This window comes from Podarcis bocagei, assembly GCF_964188305.1.
Source record: "Podarcis bocagei genome assembly, chromosome: 12".
Lineage (NCBI taxonomy): Eukaryota > Metazoa > Chordata > Lepidosauria > Squamata > Lacertidae > Podarcis > Podarcis bocagei.
The window spans coordinates 34,108,170-34,123,712 of NC_138137.1; the positions used below are offsets into that span (position 1 = coordinate 34,108,170).

The following is a 15,543-nucleotide window of genomic DNA, read 5'->3' on the forward strand; positions in this document are numbered from 1 at the left end:
GACGGGCACAGCGAAGCGCAAAGGTGCTGGGCTTGCCGTGCAAAGCAACGGCGCCTCCCGCCGGCCAAAAGGACATTTCTTCTTTTATTCCTGCTATAGTACTTTGTTCAGAGCAGATATCCCTTGACTTTAGGCTTGACGGTCCCAAAGGAGATCTTGCATGTTGAGTAGACTGTCCGGGTAGAAGTTGTAGGGCCTGGCAAGAATCCTTTGTGCAAGGATAACTATAAGAATATAGAAAGAGGCACATATATTTTAACATTAATCTTCCATGGTCCCCCTTTGGGCTAACAACCAATCTAAAACATTTATTATCTAATATTATAGCGAATATGATGTCCCAGAGCTGGCACAGAGATGAACCATAGTATGTGTTTAAAAGGAAGACTTTTTGCACACGCACACACACAGCCCCTTTGGGGCTAAGAACTGATTTCATGCAGGTTTATTATATAATATCGTGGGGAACAATTATGTCTGACCATTTCTGAACAGAATAAGCTAGCTAACTGGCAAAACACTTCCATTTCTAACACTTACGAGCATGCACAAGTCAAAACGTTATTCCTCCGGGTAGCTGTTTAGCTGTCAGCTGTAGGAAGGTGAATGTAACCTGCGTGCCGCTCTGGGCTCATTTATTTTTTATCAGTGTTGAGTGATTCATTCTGTATGCCCCATTTATCATGCTCTGTGTTTGCTGTGAATATAACCGGAGCGGGGAACTTAGGGTCACAGGCAATGAAGATGTCGAACACTAATCCAACAGGTGTTCCCACTCCCTCTGCCTTTTGTATACACATATTCAAATCACCTAAGGCAAGCCAGGGTAGGGGCTGATAAACTCGCTGCTGATTTCCCTAGCAAATAAGGCCCACGGCTGCTGGACCAAACTCTGGCTTCACATGCACACCAGAAAGAAAGGGCTGCTTGCATGAGACAGGATGCTTTCATGGAGCCCTTTAGCACCACATTTTGTGACTTGCAATGCAAAATCTGTGTTCTGCTTTTAGGTAAGATCTCAAATTTCTTCTTCTTCTTCTTATTCTAATACTGTATGTATTTAATCCAGGTGTAAGGTTTTGTTTCAGTTCCATACTTTTGAATGTTTTTAGCTTTAGTAACTTTACCATTATGAAACAACCAGGAACTGTCAGTTTTCAAACCATGTGGATTTTTTTTTTTAATCCTACAGAAAAACTGGAAATAGATAGAAGGGTAGGTAGTAGGTAGGTAGGTAGGTAGGTAGGTACTAACTGCAGTGGGTAGTGTTGGGACAATCTTGGTGTTTTCACTCTGGAAGGCTGCAATCCTACACCCACTTACCTGGGAGTAAGCCCCACTGAATGCAATGGATCTTACTTCTGAGTGTGCATATATAGAGCTGTTCTGTAATACGGAATCTTTCGTAGAGCCTTAGAAAAGCAGCAGGAAAATTTGAGGTTTCAATTATTCTCACTGCCTTTTTGAAAAATATGTCATGCAAATAAGGTTGTTTCCTTTTCAGTTTTCCGTATGTAATGGCCCAGTATTATCAATAGATCCTTCTGCCTAAGACATTATGGTTTTTGTATAAAGGAAAGTATACTTAGCATTAAAAATGAATGGCTTTTCATAAAACACCACACACAAAAATTAGTAAGATGGGCATTCAGCAAGATGTATATGTTTCCCTAGGAGAAACATTTATTATCATTATTAATGAACTGTTAAAAAGTTGCAGTGAATGAAATAAATTTTATGGCTATTTTATGTACTTTTATACATTGTGATTAAATTGACTTTTTACTTTCATTTCTCGTGTGAGGTCTGATGTAGTCCATTAATATCTGGAAATTTGATCCCATTTGTGATGTTTTGGTTTCAAAAGATGACACATTTAGCACATTTTATCTTACTATGATTTGTAATAATTTACTTGATTACACATCCAATATGTGTTGTACTAGATGTAGAACGGGGAGCAGGAGGAGAGGAAGCTTACCATGCCACCAAAATTCTCAGTTTTATAAACTTCTTCCAAATAACGAGAGCTGTGCACAAATGACAATGAGAATTCTCTACTTTGTGGACAGAGAAACTGGAGTGAAACCATCTCACAATTTTTTGTAGGGGGGCGGGGATCTCCAACAGTTCCTCAGGCTTACCATTTGCTGTGACAATGGCCCATGGCACAACAAGTCCCCCTTCCCAAGTTTCGTTTTGTTGCTGCCGCTCAAGAAGCAACACCAGCCTGCCCACCATTTTGCATCCTCCATAATGCCCCAGACCAAACATTATTCCAGGCATTGCAGATGGGGAAATGGTTGCTGCCACACACAAAAAACTGGTGGGGGAAAATTGTAGAAAAATATGAAAAGTGGCCTTCTTTTTATGGAGCGTATCAGAATAAGAAACATCAGTCTTCGCTGGAGTTAGGAGAAAAAGAAGAGGACATAATTCTGATTGATCAAGGTTTCTGTCCTCTTAGCTCAACTGTCAGCAAACACCTCACCCTAGCTGAACCCACCTTGTGCAAAATTGTCCCACCACCCATCCATTTTCTGCCATGCACAGGTTCGTTACTTTATCCTGAATTACCGTATTTTTTGCACCATAACACTCACTTTTTTCCTCCTAGAAAGTAAGGGGAAATGTCTGTGCGTGTTATGGAGGGAATGTCTATGGGTGGCGGGGGGGATCTACTGCAGTCGTGAGCAGAGGATCCATGGTTCCCCTTCCTTCCCTCCTCCATGGCTCGCTTTGAAACAGCAAAGCGGGAGAGGAGCCGCTGAGTGGGGAGGAGAGAAGGAAAGAGAGCCTGCTTCTTTAAAGGAGCAAAGCAAAGTTTTTCAGCTCGCTAAGCTGGGGATGAGCAGGGAGGAGGAAGAAAAGCAGAGCCTGCTTGCTTTAAAGGAGCAAAGCGGGAGAGGAGAGGAGCCTTCTCCCCTTAAACCCCTCTTCTTCATTATTAGCAGCATCCTTCTCCACCCACCCCACGTGTGCTCCTTGTCCCTTGAGTGCTTTTCCTTCCCTCCCCACTTAAAACGTGGTTACAAAGCACGGATCCCCATGGATCCTCAGGATTTTTGCACTGGGTCACCCCAAATTCACCATCAGATCACATAGCATGTCCATGGCTACATCTTGCACCAAAAAAATCACGCACCCACTGTTGCCTGGGGCCGCAGTGGTGCAAAAACGTGGTTACAAAGTACGGATCCACATGGATCCTCAGGATTTTTGCATTGGGCTACTCCAAACTCACTGTCAGATCACATGTCTGTGGCCACAGCATGAACCACAAAAATCATACATCCACTGTTTCGTTTAGGAGTATTTTTTTTCTTGTTTTCCTCTAAAAACTGTGCGTGTTATGGTCGGGTGCGTGTTATAGAGCGAAAAATACGGTAAATTGCAAACGACTGGGGTTTTTACTACCACCAAGGTTCAGTATAAGATCCTTTAAACCAGTGCAGAGATGATAAAGAGGAGAGGGGCTCAGGGTCAGATGGGAATAGGAGATTGTTTCAATTATTTCAGGGGCTTTATGGGTTAAAACCAGAATTTTGAAATGTGTGCAGAAAACTACAGATAGAATACAGGAAGATGCAGCTGCCCATCACCAAAAAACAGAGCTGCTAAATCAGGGGTGGCTAAAAAGTCACCAAATTTCCTTTCGGGGGGGGGGGGAGGTGGATCTTAAAGGTGTGATTTAGGCAGGCTCATCCCCTAGATATGCTATGGAGCAACACTGTTGCTTACCAGGTATTTTCTTATACAGAGACTGATACAGAGCGTTTGAATTCCTGGCTCTATTAATGAAGAGCTGATTTACTGCTGCTGTTAAATTGTGTCCTGTGGAAAATGGGAGCGAGACTGAACTTAGCGCGGCTTCTGAGCAGTTGCGTGTAGGATTGTACTGTAAAACACTACCATTCTAATGGTAAAGCATTCTGCTTTACTTGGCTTGGAACTATATGCTCATAAGACATGGCTTTTTTCTGGGGGGAAGGCAGGGGTACACAAACATTTTGTAAATCTTTGTACTTTTGTCCATTTACTGTATTTACTTTTCCCGATTTGAACTATAAAATGGTGATTTTCTTGAGTCAAAATGAGAGTACCCCTAAAACATTTTTTAAGGGGAAAAAAGCACCGCATATAGATCACTAGAGAATTAAGCTTTTAGGATCAGAATGCGACCTGTACTTATTTTTGAAAAAGGAAAGGAAATCTTCCCACGGAGATCTTAAGTTTATGCATTAAACTCAAAATATGATGTCACGGTTTTTATTTAAACAGAAAAGGCTGCAGGATGTTTCCAGTCAACAAGGGTGGTGTTGTGCTTACTAATACTTAAAGCCGGATATAGAAGCAAAATGCAGCCTACGCTCTAGTTGGAGGTCACTTTGGAGAAGCCTAGCCTGTTTATATCCAATACACATAAACTGCCTTGAAGAGATAACCTGAGCCAAGGAAGGGAGTGGTTTGCTTAGAAAGCTTATTGCCTGTTGTCTCCACTCCTGTTTTACACCAGCTATACAGAAGATGCACAGGACTACGTTCTTTGTGCAGAGGGAACGACTGTCAAATAACACCTGGCCACAGAAATCCTCCCTTGTCTGGAAGGAATAATACACTAAGGATGAAACTGTAGCCTTTCAAGAGTGAAACATGGTTGTGTTTAACAGATCTGCCAACTCTTGACTTTTTGGGGCAGGAGACAGATTTAAAGTTAATCTCCCTTCCACGATTTTGAAATCTGACCTCTCTGGCTTCGATCAGTTTCGCCCTGGACTTCTCTAGATGATTTTTCAAACGTGCACTCAGGATGAATTTGTGCTATTGATGGTATGGGGTGGTCAAACACATTCCCTCATTCTAGTCTATTTGAGCCGTCAAAATGATCTGGACAGTCACGGTTCACACAGCGTCTGCGGCAATCTGTGCATGGTCTGTAGCTCCTTGCTGAAATCCTGTAACATTTCATACTACAAATGGTGTTTGGGATTTTTGGTACCACTTTTGTCACTCTATAGTGCTAGGCTGCCTTTGACAATGAGCTGAATTAATTTCACTATTTTATATTTCCTGTTCAGGTAGAGCAACTGCAGCTGTATTAAACTTATGATTTTTTAAAAAAAACGGTGGAGAGAGAAGCTGGTGCTATTGCACCCCAGAAATGTGCAGACTCAGGCCACCTTCACACCATACGTTTTAAGTGCTCTTATACAACTTTGACAGCCGTAGCTTCTCCCAAAGAATTCTGGGAGATCTAGTGCTGAGATGGTTAAAATTCTCAGAGTGTTTTAACAGTCCCAGGGAACTCTGGGAATTGTAGTTCTGAGAGGGGGCTAGGGGTCTTTGAACAATGGCAGGCAATCAATCTTTCTTAGCTAGCAATTTTCAGCGGCTTTCCTCAGAAGCAATTCCACTTGAGTTCAATGTTATTTGCTAGTGAGTGTGTTTAGCTCATGATTACAGCCTTGTGTCCGTTATAAGAACTGAGCTGGAACCTCTGAAATCAATTACCAGAGAAAAGTCCACAGAAATACACAGAAGTAAGACAGCGCAACTCTTTCTTAGTTCATGTAGTGCTGCAAATGGGCTTAGTTATCGGCGGTATCTAGTTAAAACACGATCGTGCCAGGCACCAATTAAATATTTGTACTTGTATTTTTCTTATTATTTTGAGACAGTTTACCTTCCTTCCCAGCGCAGCTCACAAGACTGCCTCTGAGGTGATACTTGGACCAAATTTTAAATCCCAACACTGTTCCCATAGCAAATAAACAGACCAAACAAGGAGGATTTGTTGTATATCAGCAACTTCCTTAATTCCTGCTTCCTTCTGGCTTTGCAGAAGTTCTCCCATAGTGATTATACCTGAATAAATCATCAGGTCATATTCATACAGAACAAATTTACATCCCCTGGAGGCAACTCCACCCTTTCTGACAGCAAAAACAAAAGGGTTCCTTTTCAGCTGTTTTTTTGCTTGGACGTTTTCCATGTCTGTAAACAGGGCAGGTTTCACAAGCAAGAGAAGCTACATAGAAACGTATGTTATGGTTGTATATATTATTGGCCCATACTCTGCAGTCCTGTATCGACTTCCCAAGAGGCAGGCGTACATAGGGTACTTTCATACATGGACTTGATAGAAGCACCCAGCCATTGTCCTGCTTTCAGCTGGCTTGGAATAGCAACTAAGCTTCCATTTAAATGGGCAGGTCCCCTTTCCCCAGCTCCCGTGTGACACACAGGGGCATTATTCATCAGGATCACTTTTAGTGGGGAGAAGATTAAATAGTATTCCCCGCCCCCGTCCCCTGGCCACATTTCCCTACCTTCTGCAGTTGAAGGGGGCACGGAGAGAAAATAAATGGCTACAGAGACAATGCTACTCAGAAAGGGAAGAGTTAAAATAATAGAGTGTATGACAGACCGTATGGAAGGAAATGACTTTATGCAGGAAGAGCCTTGCCATAGACCATATATACCTGGAGAAATTACACAGGATATTTTTTAAAAAAAATTAAATTAAAAAAATCCCATAATACAGTAAAATTACAAGAGCAAAAAATGCAAATCAGATAAGTAGAATACAGAGTTTGCGCTTAAAAGTAATTATTAGCCCTTATTGCCTATTAAGGATTTTTTTTTAAAGGAATCTTTTTTGAATCGGGATGGGTGGGAACAGAAACCAAAAGGCAAAAACATCACGTCGATGCACTGTAAAAAAAAAAGTGAATGAGCAAAGCATGGTTATTCCAGAGTAAATTTCCAGTGTGGAAGTAGTGACAGACAGATGCCTGTAAATCTTAATGTGAACTGCTGGTCTTGCTCCAAGGGATCGTGGTAGCAGCCTACCCATGAACCAGGCTGAAATATGAGCAATGAATGAATAAGTCTTAAGTTTCAGGATGATCATATAAATGGTTGCTACAGGCCATGGTTCCTTCTCATTGTATTTCCATGTATTCTGGCTATAGCAGGCTTATTAGGTAGTAAATGATAAAATAAATTGCTGTGTTTAAACATGGGGTGAAGAGTTGAAGTAAGAAATGCTGACATCAAGAAGATTCCAAAGTTATTTAAAATTTGACATACTAATTTTACTCCCAGAAAGCTTTTGAGATGGGCTGCCTCTTGCCGCAGTGGCACATAAAGCAAAGCAGGTTCTCCTTCATGGAGAGCATGTGTTGCGGTGGGAGCAACCATGACATCCCCTGTTGCTGGATGGCCACGAATTTGATGGGGCACCTCCAATGTTGCAATTTTATTTGATTGACAGGGGTGCTATATAGGTCCCTGTGTGCAGTGTTGAGCTTCCTCTTTTCGCTGCGCACATCGGATCACCCGCCCACCCTCCCTTTATTTAGGGTTTGTCTGCACTGACCTTGCTATGCCTGTAATGGGGTTGTCTGCTTTGGAGCAGGGGCCTGGTAGGAATTTTACCATTTGGCTGATTGGCTGGTGCCATTTGGGTTTTGCCTACTGCGCAGCAAATTGTCACAACTTGTAAGGTTGCATTTAGGCATTGGTTAATTTTTAGTTGGTGGAGGGGATGTGGTTGGCTGTGCCTGCCCTTCCAATGCTGCTGCTGCAAGGGTATTCCATTAAAGGAATTCAGGGGCTCGCCATGCTATTGTCCGTATCCCTGACAAAGGGCTAGGGCCACGCAAGAGCCCCTGGGAGCATTTGGGGAAAGGTGAGACGCTGGCACCCAGCTTTATTCTCTCCCCAAAATGGCTTACCCTTACTGACTTCCGCATGGGTGTGGTTATTAGTTCTGTTCCTACTTCCAAGATAGTCGTTAACCAATGCCTAAGCAACCACTCACATACTGTAATTCAATAAAGTTGGGGCCAAAATTATGCCAAAAACAAAAATGATGTGTTTTTATTTAGGGGTGTCTTGGGGGTCCTCGACACGCAACCATTGTTTGTGGCCTCTTTGCATTGCAAATTATAATCTTTTCTCATTTGCAAAATTTCTTTCCCCCTGCAGGTATTTGTTCTGCCTTGAAGTTGACAGTCCCATCACATACCATCCGTGGTATTAAAGGGCAGTCCCTCACTCTCCCAGTTGACTACAATTTCAACATTACAGTTTCCAATATCCAGATAATATGGCTGTTTGAGAAGCCACCAACAACCCCCATATTTCTGATTGGCTGCTTGGTAAATCACTCAGTAGTTCCAGACTTGGAATATAGGCACAAGATTGCACTTAAGCCTCCAAATGCATCCTTGCAGATAAGATCTCTGAACTTCAGCGATGAAGGCAATTATATTATCAAAATCAATATCGATGGAAACCGAACGATACCTGCAAGTGCAAAGGTTCAAGTTACCGTGGATGGTAAGTAATATAAAATGTTGGAATCTAAAGGTTCAACCAGAATGGCTACATAAAGGTTCTGTGGCCATCTCCTATGAGGGTTTAAAAAATGTATCAATAGCAGCCATTGAGGGTACAATTGGCAGCACACTGTGCTCTGGGGAAGGGGGCTATTTAACTCTTTTCTGTGGGCCCTTCTAGTACCAGCATAGTAAGCCCCGCTGGCGCCTGGGGTACCAGTGGCAGGGAGGGAGGTACGCATACGGGCAGCGACAGAGCATGCCCCACCAACAACCAAGATTGTGCAGGAGATCCTTATCTTCTACAGCATGTTTTGTTGAGCCCAGATTCCCCAAATGCAACTGCAACTATGGTAAGCCTGCTATTTGGTCTTAATTCCAGCAGAGGTGCTTTGAATCACATCAGGATTCCATAAATTGGATCCTGGCTAAGGGCTCACCCACACTTAACCTTTCCATACTTTCTAGATACAGGACTACTCTGTGTCTAAGCACTTCCTCCCTCCCTGCCACTTTCCCCCAGAAATCCCACTCTTTGACTCGGAACAAATGGCAATTCAGGTTTTCCATGGATTGGTGTTTGCTCTGATTCAGCAGTAGAGAGCTGGTTTTCGAAGGGAAAGCACCCAGGACGACAACAACAAAGCGCTCAGACACAGAGCTTTAAGGCACATACCTGGATGAGGCCTTGTTCTGTTACAGGTAAGCAGAATAAGATGGCCGAAAGCTTTATCTTGCTGAACAGACTGTGACAAGTTGGACTGCAAATATGAAAGTGCTGTTTTAAATGTTACCCACGAGGGGAAGAATTCCTGAAAGGAGAAATGGGGAACTCTGTACATCAGTGGAAAAGGTTCTAATCTTCTGCAATTAATGTTGTATTTTGGGGGGGGGGCAGGAATTCACAGGACAGCATTCAGCAATATTACACACACACACACACACACACACACACACACACACACACACCAGGTGTATGAAATCGTACCATTCATTCTACCACCTCAGACACTTAACTAGCTCATTCCCACTATTTTACTTTATATGGCAGACTTTGGGCTTATCCACCCTTACTTTTTGCACCGCTCTTTCCTGGCAAAAGGCCACGTTTTAATGCTTCGTGTCTGAGTGTGCAGTTGTTGTTGTTGTTGTTGTTCTTTTCCTCCTCCTGCTCTTTAAAGCTGAATTGGAGCAAATGTCAATTTGGGTTTACCACAGATTGATGTTTGCTCCGACTGAGCTTCAAAGAGCAGGTTTTCACAGAGAAAGCACCAGAACAAAAAGGGCTTGGACATGGGTACCTTGAATCGCAGGGAAATTACACTTCACACACACAAAAAGTATATTAGACAAAATCACACACGAAGAAACATAGATTAGGAGAAATTTGCAGCAAAATGCTGGTGAATTTTCATGTGGATTTTGAAGCACTGCTCACTGATGTGGAATACTGAACATAGATTGAAAAAATGAGAGAAACCAAGAAAGATAGATTCACCCACTCCTTGCTGTTGTGCATGGTGGCCACATTTACTGGTGCAAATGGCAGAAATGCTTTGCCATCGGGAAAAGTGTGTTCAGACAGAGTGAAATGGCTCTGCCCAGCTACTAATGGATATGGTCAAAGCTCTCCCATACAAGGAAGGGGACTCTGATAGGGCTAAAGTCCACACACACACACACACACACACACACACACACACACACAGGAGCTGTACTTGCATACATTTATACCCAGGGAGAGCGCTTTCCCACATTGTGTGAATGCATGGATCGCTGGGAAGCATTTCTGCCACCTGCTGCAGTGGGAGGTGGGGCTGCACAAATGTCTACAATGTATGCAGGGAGCAGGGAGCACACCTGTGGTGCTTGTTAGTGGCAGGTTTGGGATTAGCCCACCTGGCCCCAGGACTCCCCTCATGTGGTATTCCCCCCCCCCACAGTGGCGGAGCAACACACTGCAGCCCCCCGGAGCAGAGAACAGGCGGGGGCATGGCTGGCGCACATCCCGAGGTTGCATGGCATGTGGCGCACATCCTGGGATGGTGCGGTGCACTTTCGGAGGGCAGTTGCGATGGTACCCTTTCCCCAAATGGTACCCGGTGCAGTGTGCTCCCCCCGCCAGTGCCACCACATGGGTGGAGGGAAGTCAGGCAGTTTCCCCCCAGTTCCTAAATTATTTCGCAAATGAATTGTAAACCCATTGGCCCTGCTGCCAGGGGACTCTGGGAGGGGGTTCTAGCAACATCTAGAGGGCCAAAGGTTACCCACTCCTTGGTTAAAATACATTGATCCTAACTTCAAAGATCTTTTATATTGCAGTTCCTGTCACAAAGCCAGTCATATACATTGAACCCTTTGCTGGAGTCGTGGAGAACAGTGGGAACATTACTTTGAACTGCACTGTGGAGGAAGGCACACGGGTCGCTTACCAGTGGTTGAAAAATGGAAATCCCATTGAAGCTGGCACTATCTATTCCTTGTCAGCAAACAACAGCACACTTCGGATTGTCCCTGTCGTCAAAGAAGCCATTGGGAATTACAGCTGTTTAGCAGAAAACCCAGTCAGCGCAATGGAGAGTGATGTGATCGTGCCAACGATATATTGTGAGTAGCATATAATGGAGACCATATGTTGCATATAGTAGCTGAATTGAGAGAATGATGGGGGGGGTAATTAGGAGTGATAGTGGACAAATGGTAGCTCTTTGCCATTAGATTATCTATTTGTAATAATTTAATAATCATAATAATTTTTTATTTATACCCCGCCCATCTGGTTGGGCTTCCCCAGCCACTCTGGGTGGCTTCCAACAAAATATTAAAATACCATAATACATCAAACATTAAAAGCTTCCCTAAACAGGGCTGCCTTCAGATGTCTTCTAAAAGTCTGATAGTTGTTGTTCTCTTTGACATCTGGTGGGAGAGCGTTCCATAGGGAGGGCACCACTACCGAGAAGGCCCTCTGCCTGGTTCCCTGTAACTTGGCTTCTTGCAGTGAGGGAACTGCCAGAAGGCCCTCGGCGCTGGACCTCAGTGTCCGGGTAAAACAATGGGAGTGGAGACGCTCCTTCAGATATACTGGACCGAGGCCCTTTAGGGCTTTAAAGGTCAGCACCAACACTTTGAATTGTGCTCAGAAACGTACTTGGAGCCAATGTAGGTTTTTCAAGACCGGTGTTATGTGGTCTCGGTGGCCAGTCACCAGTCTAGCTGGCACATTTATATCCCACATACAGCATCCTCCAAGCAGCTGAAGGACATATACATGACACCCACCCTCCCCTTTTTAACCTCACACCAGCCCTGTGAGATAGGCTAGACTAAGAGAGAGTGGCCATTCCCAGCCCATAACCTTTGTGACTGAGTGACTGTTTGAACCATGGTTGTCTGCAGCCCTGGGCTGCATTCACATAGAAGTTTATTATGTTTCCTCCACTAACCCAGAAAATTATAGGAGTAAAGTGTCAACATTTGGGGCAGTATAGCAACATAGAGTTCTTTCCAACAATGTTCATGAGTGAATCACTGAGGTACAGAATCACACATGTGCAGAAAGAGTAGGGGAGCAGCAACGTTGTCCAACAACGTTCACTGTTGTATCACACTGTACCCACAGGTGTGAATGAAATTTAACACGACATGCTTGTATAGCAGTCAAAAAGTTACATTTCTGTAGCACAACAGGTACTGTAGTGTGAAAGGAATGTTAGAAAACAAGACAGAAGCACTAACATGTATAATCGGGAAAACTAATATAATATTCCTCCCATCTGAATGCAAACCCTAGTCTGCCTTTTGGACCATAGTAAACTTCCATAGAGCTCTCATGATGGCACCTTCTCATTATGACAGAAGGCCTTTTCCAGGTAAGGCTAAAGAGAATTGAAGTACAGAATGGTTAGAAAACCATTGTTTCACCTGTCTCTTTGTCCATGCAGATAATAGTAATAATAATAATAATAATAATAATAATAATAATAATAATAATAATAGTCCATCTGATTGGGTTGCTCCAACCATACTGGGCAGCTCCCAACAAAATGTCACCCATCTGAATGGATACAACTAGAAACTAGATCAAAATTATGGCTGTTCCATGCTAGGTTTGTTATATGTGTTAATTATATGCAGTATGATTTGACCGACAAGATAAAGGATAACTTTGTTTAACCAAGCTGTAAGCAAACCGGTTTACTTGATCCACTCTTGAAAGAAGCTTTGTTGACTCGGAAGGTGTTGGAAGCATGTCAAAAACTGGTGACATTAAGTAAATATGGGGTTTAGAGATGAAACGATGGAAATTGAGAAAACATGGTGGGTACACTTCCAAGAGAAGAACTACCTTATGAGCCAAAATATGGAAATGCCATTTACAGGAACCAAAATTAAGGTGTATAAAGCCCAAAACTAAACACTAGCAACAAAATGGGCAGGAACAGAAGTGAGAATTATGTGAACAATTCCTGCTCATTTGAGGAGATCTAAACCACTTTAATACAAAAGCAAATAAACAATAATCTGTACCAAAGACCAAATACAGTTCAACCATACTGGTCTCCTTTAGTGGTTGAATAAAGCATCCCAACAATTTGTCACAATGAATTATCTTAGCTAATATGCCTGAATGGTGTGATGAAACTACATATAAAATTAAAATACACACTAATACCTGATCGATAAACATTCTAAGCTGAAGTATAACCATAAATATAATAAACTCACTCACTGCCCATAAAAATCAAGTTGCTGTGAAGAATTAACAGTCATGTTGATGTAAAATGGTTGCCATTACAGATAGTGGGAATGCCTAAGTTGGAAATACGATGAGAAATGAATTTAAATATAACAATTTTGGAAATAATAACTGAAAAATTACTCAATGCATCTGTGCTCTCACCACAGGTAGTTCGAGAAATCTTCCAAAATTCTTCTTGTAAACATTGAGCATAGGCTATATAGGGTAAGGAGCTAGCAGCTGATGTTTGCCTTTGGACACCATTCATTAGTTTGACAGATATGAAGAACTGTTTTGGTGAAGGTACCATCACCACAGACGACCTATAACAGCAGGCTATAACCATGGATCATTTAAAACACCAATAAACGGAGCCTTGTGTTCATATTCAGCAACAAGGTGAGCAGGCCTTCAGAAAGCCATTTTGTAGGTAGACCTAAACAAATCTGAATGTTTAAATAGATCCAGATCAAGTACTTCTAGTCATAAAACTTTGGAAGATATTAATAGTGTTCTTCTTGGGACCACCCTCAGATATTACTGGAAAGTATGAAATAAGTATGTGAAATCCTGGCAGCACCTCCTCACTCATCCTTCCTGCCCCTAAGGCCATCACCATGGGCTTCCTAATACCACAGGTCAACTAATAATAGTAATAATAATAAATTTTATTATTTATACCTCGCCCATCTGGCTGGGTTTCCCCAGCCACTCTGGGCAGCTTACAGGATATCTGAAAATATACTAAACACATCAAGCATTTAAAACTACCTAATACAGGGCTGCCTTCTGGTGTCTTCTAAAAGTCGTGTAATACTTTATCTCCTTGACATTTGAAGGAAGGGCTTTCCACAGGGCGGGCGCCACTACCGAGAAGGCCCTTTTCCTGGTTCCCTGTAACTCACTTCTCGCAGTGAGGGAACCAGCAGAAGACCCTCAGAGGAAGACCTCAGTGTCTGGGCTGAGTAATGGGGTGGAGACACTCCTTCAGGTATACAGGGCTGAAGCCGTTTAGGGCTTTAAAGGTCTGCACCAACTAGCTTTTGCCAGACTCCTTGGCTCATCTTCCTGTCGCAGCTCTGAATGAGTCATAAGCATCACATATATATGATGGGATTTGGATTGACTGAATGCTTCTTTCCATCCTAGCCACATCCATGCTATTTACGGCTTCTCTCCCCTGAGAATCCTGGGAACCATAGTTTGTTAAGGATTCTGGGAACTGTAGCTCAGACTGCAGTTCCCAGGATTTGCAGAGGGGTGGAGCTAGAACTTTCAAAGTGGTATAAGACTTGATACCATGCAGCACACTGCAGTGTCCATTACTACTACAACCATTGGTGCTAATTTGAGGCTTTCCATAATACGTGTTTTGTAACAGTGTTGAGCGCCAATGTGAACCTTCTATTTAGCTTTGGTTATGCAGTATTTGGTCATGAAGGCCAATCTGTCCTTCCTAGTTTTGCACTAAGCGATTTCCGTACAAAAGTACAATTGGCTTTTAGTATATTTGTTTTGCAGGTGGCGCTGTGGGTTAAACCACAGAGCCTAGGGCTTGCCAATCAGAAGGTTGGCGGTTCGAATCCCCCCCGATGGGGTGAGCTCCTGTTGCTCGGTCCCTGCTCCTGCCAACCTGGCAGTTCGAAACTACGTCAAAGTGCAAGTAGATAAATAGGTACCGCTCCGGCGGGAAGGGAAACGGCGTTTCCATGTGCTGCTCTGGTTCGCTAGAAGCGGCTAAGTCATGCTGGCCACATGTATGACAGCTCCCTCAGCCAATAGAGCAAGATGAGTGCCGCAACCCCAGAGTCAGCCAAGACTGGACCTACCTTTACGTTTGTTTTGCAATTAGCAGACAAACCAAACAGACCAGGAGTAGTACTGATTTTTATTTAATCTTCTAAAAAACATTTTATTTTATTTTTAGATGAAATACTTCTAGCTTTTAAAGGACATTTTCAGAATCATTCTTCTCTGGCAGGGCTACTGCTTTTCCGATGCTGTTCTCCAAAGAGGGAACCTTTCCTTTTGACTCCGTAAATGCTATTTACTAAATGACTTGTAAAATAATAAATCACCACTTCTTAGCAACGATTTACGTCTCAGTGGGAACATGACCAATTGGCTCCTGTCACCACGAAACTGTTATCCATCTTGTTTCTGAGCAGATGGCAAGTATTTACTGTGAGTGACCTTTATTATTACTGCAGTTCTCCTGGCAGCAATGGCATATGGTATATGTGGACCCTGGAGCCAGGACTGGCTTCTTATTGGGAGAACTGGTAGCTGGCAAACAGGGTGTTTTTTAACTGTGCTAATGATAAAGTTCATATTGAATTATATGACTTGAAAGGAGAATTTGGTAGATGAGATCACTTCAGGTAAGGGTGGCCTCTGTGCTATTACAGGAAGACCTTTTCCCTTGCTTGCCATTGGCTCTATGTTGGTAACTGTGCA

At 43.0% G+C, this 15,543-nt stretch overlaps 1 protein-coding gene and 1 long non-coding RNA gene across 2 annotated transcripts in view; one reads left to right on the plus strand and one right to left on the minus strand.

Moving 5' to 3' along the window:
* The first annotated feature begins 513 nt into the window (after positions 1-513).
* HEPACAM2 (HEPACAM family member 2) overlaps positions 514-15,543 on the plus strand; it is a 32,135-nt gene continuing 17,105 nt past the window's right edge. Inside the window, 4 exon segments of the mRNA XM_081163090.1 lie at positions 514-963; positions 966-1,010; positions 7,993-8,346; positions 10,668-10,952. Of these exon segments, the coding sequence (XP_081019216.1) occupies positions 942-963; positions 966-1,010; positions 7,993-8,346; positions 10,668-10,952 (706 nt within the window). The 5' untranslated portion in view covers positions 514-941.
* On the minus strand, positions 8,204-10,863 carry LOC308569344. Its single transcript, XR_014000678.1, has 3 exons — positions 10,778-10,863; positions 9,022-9,157; positions 8,204-8,313 (listed from the first exon to the last, which is right to left on the minus strand). It is a non-coding gene; the product is annotated as an uncharacterized lncRNA (long non-coding RNA).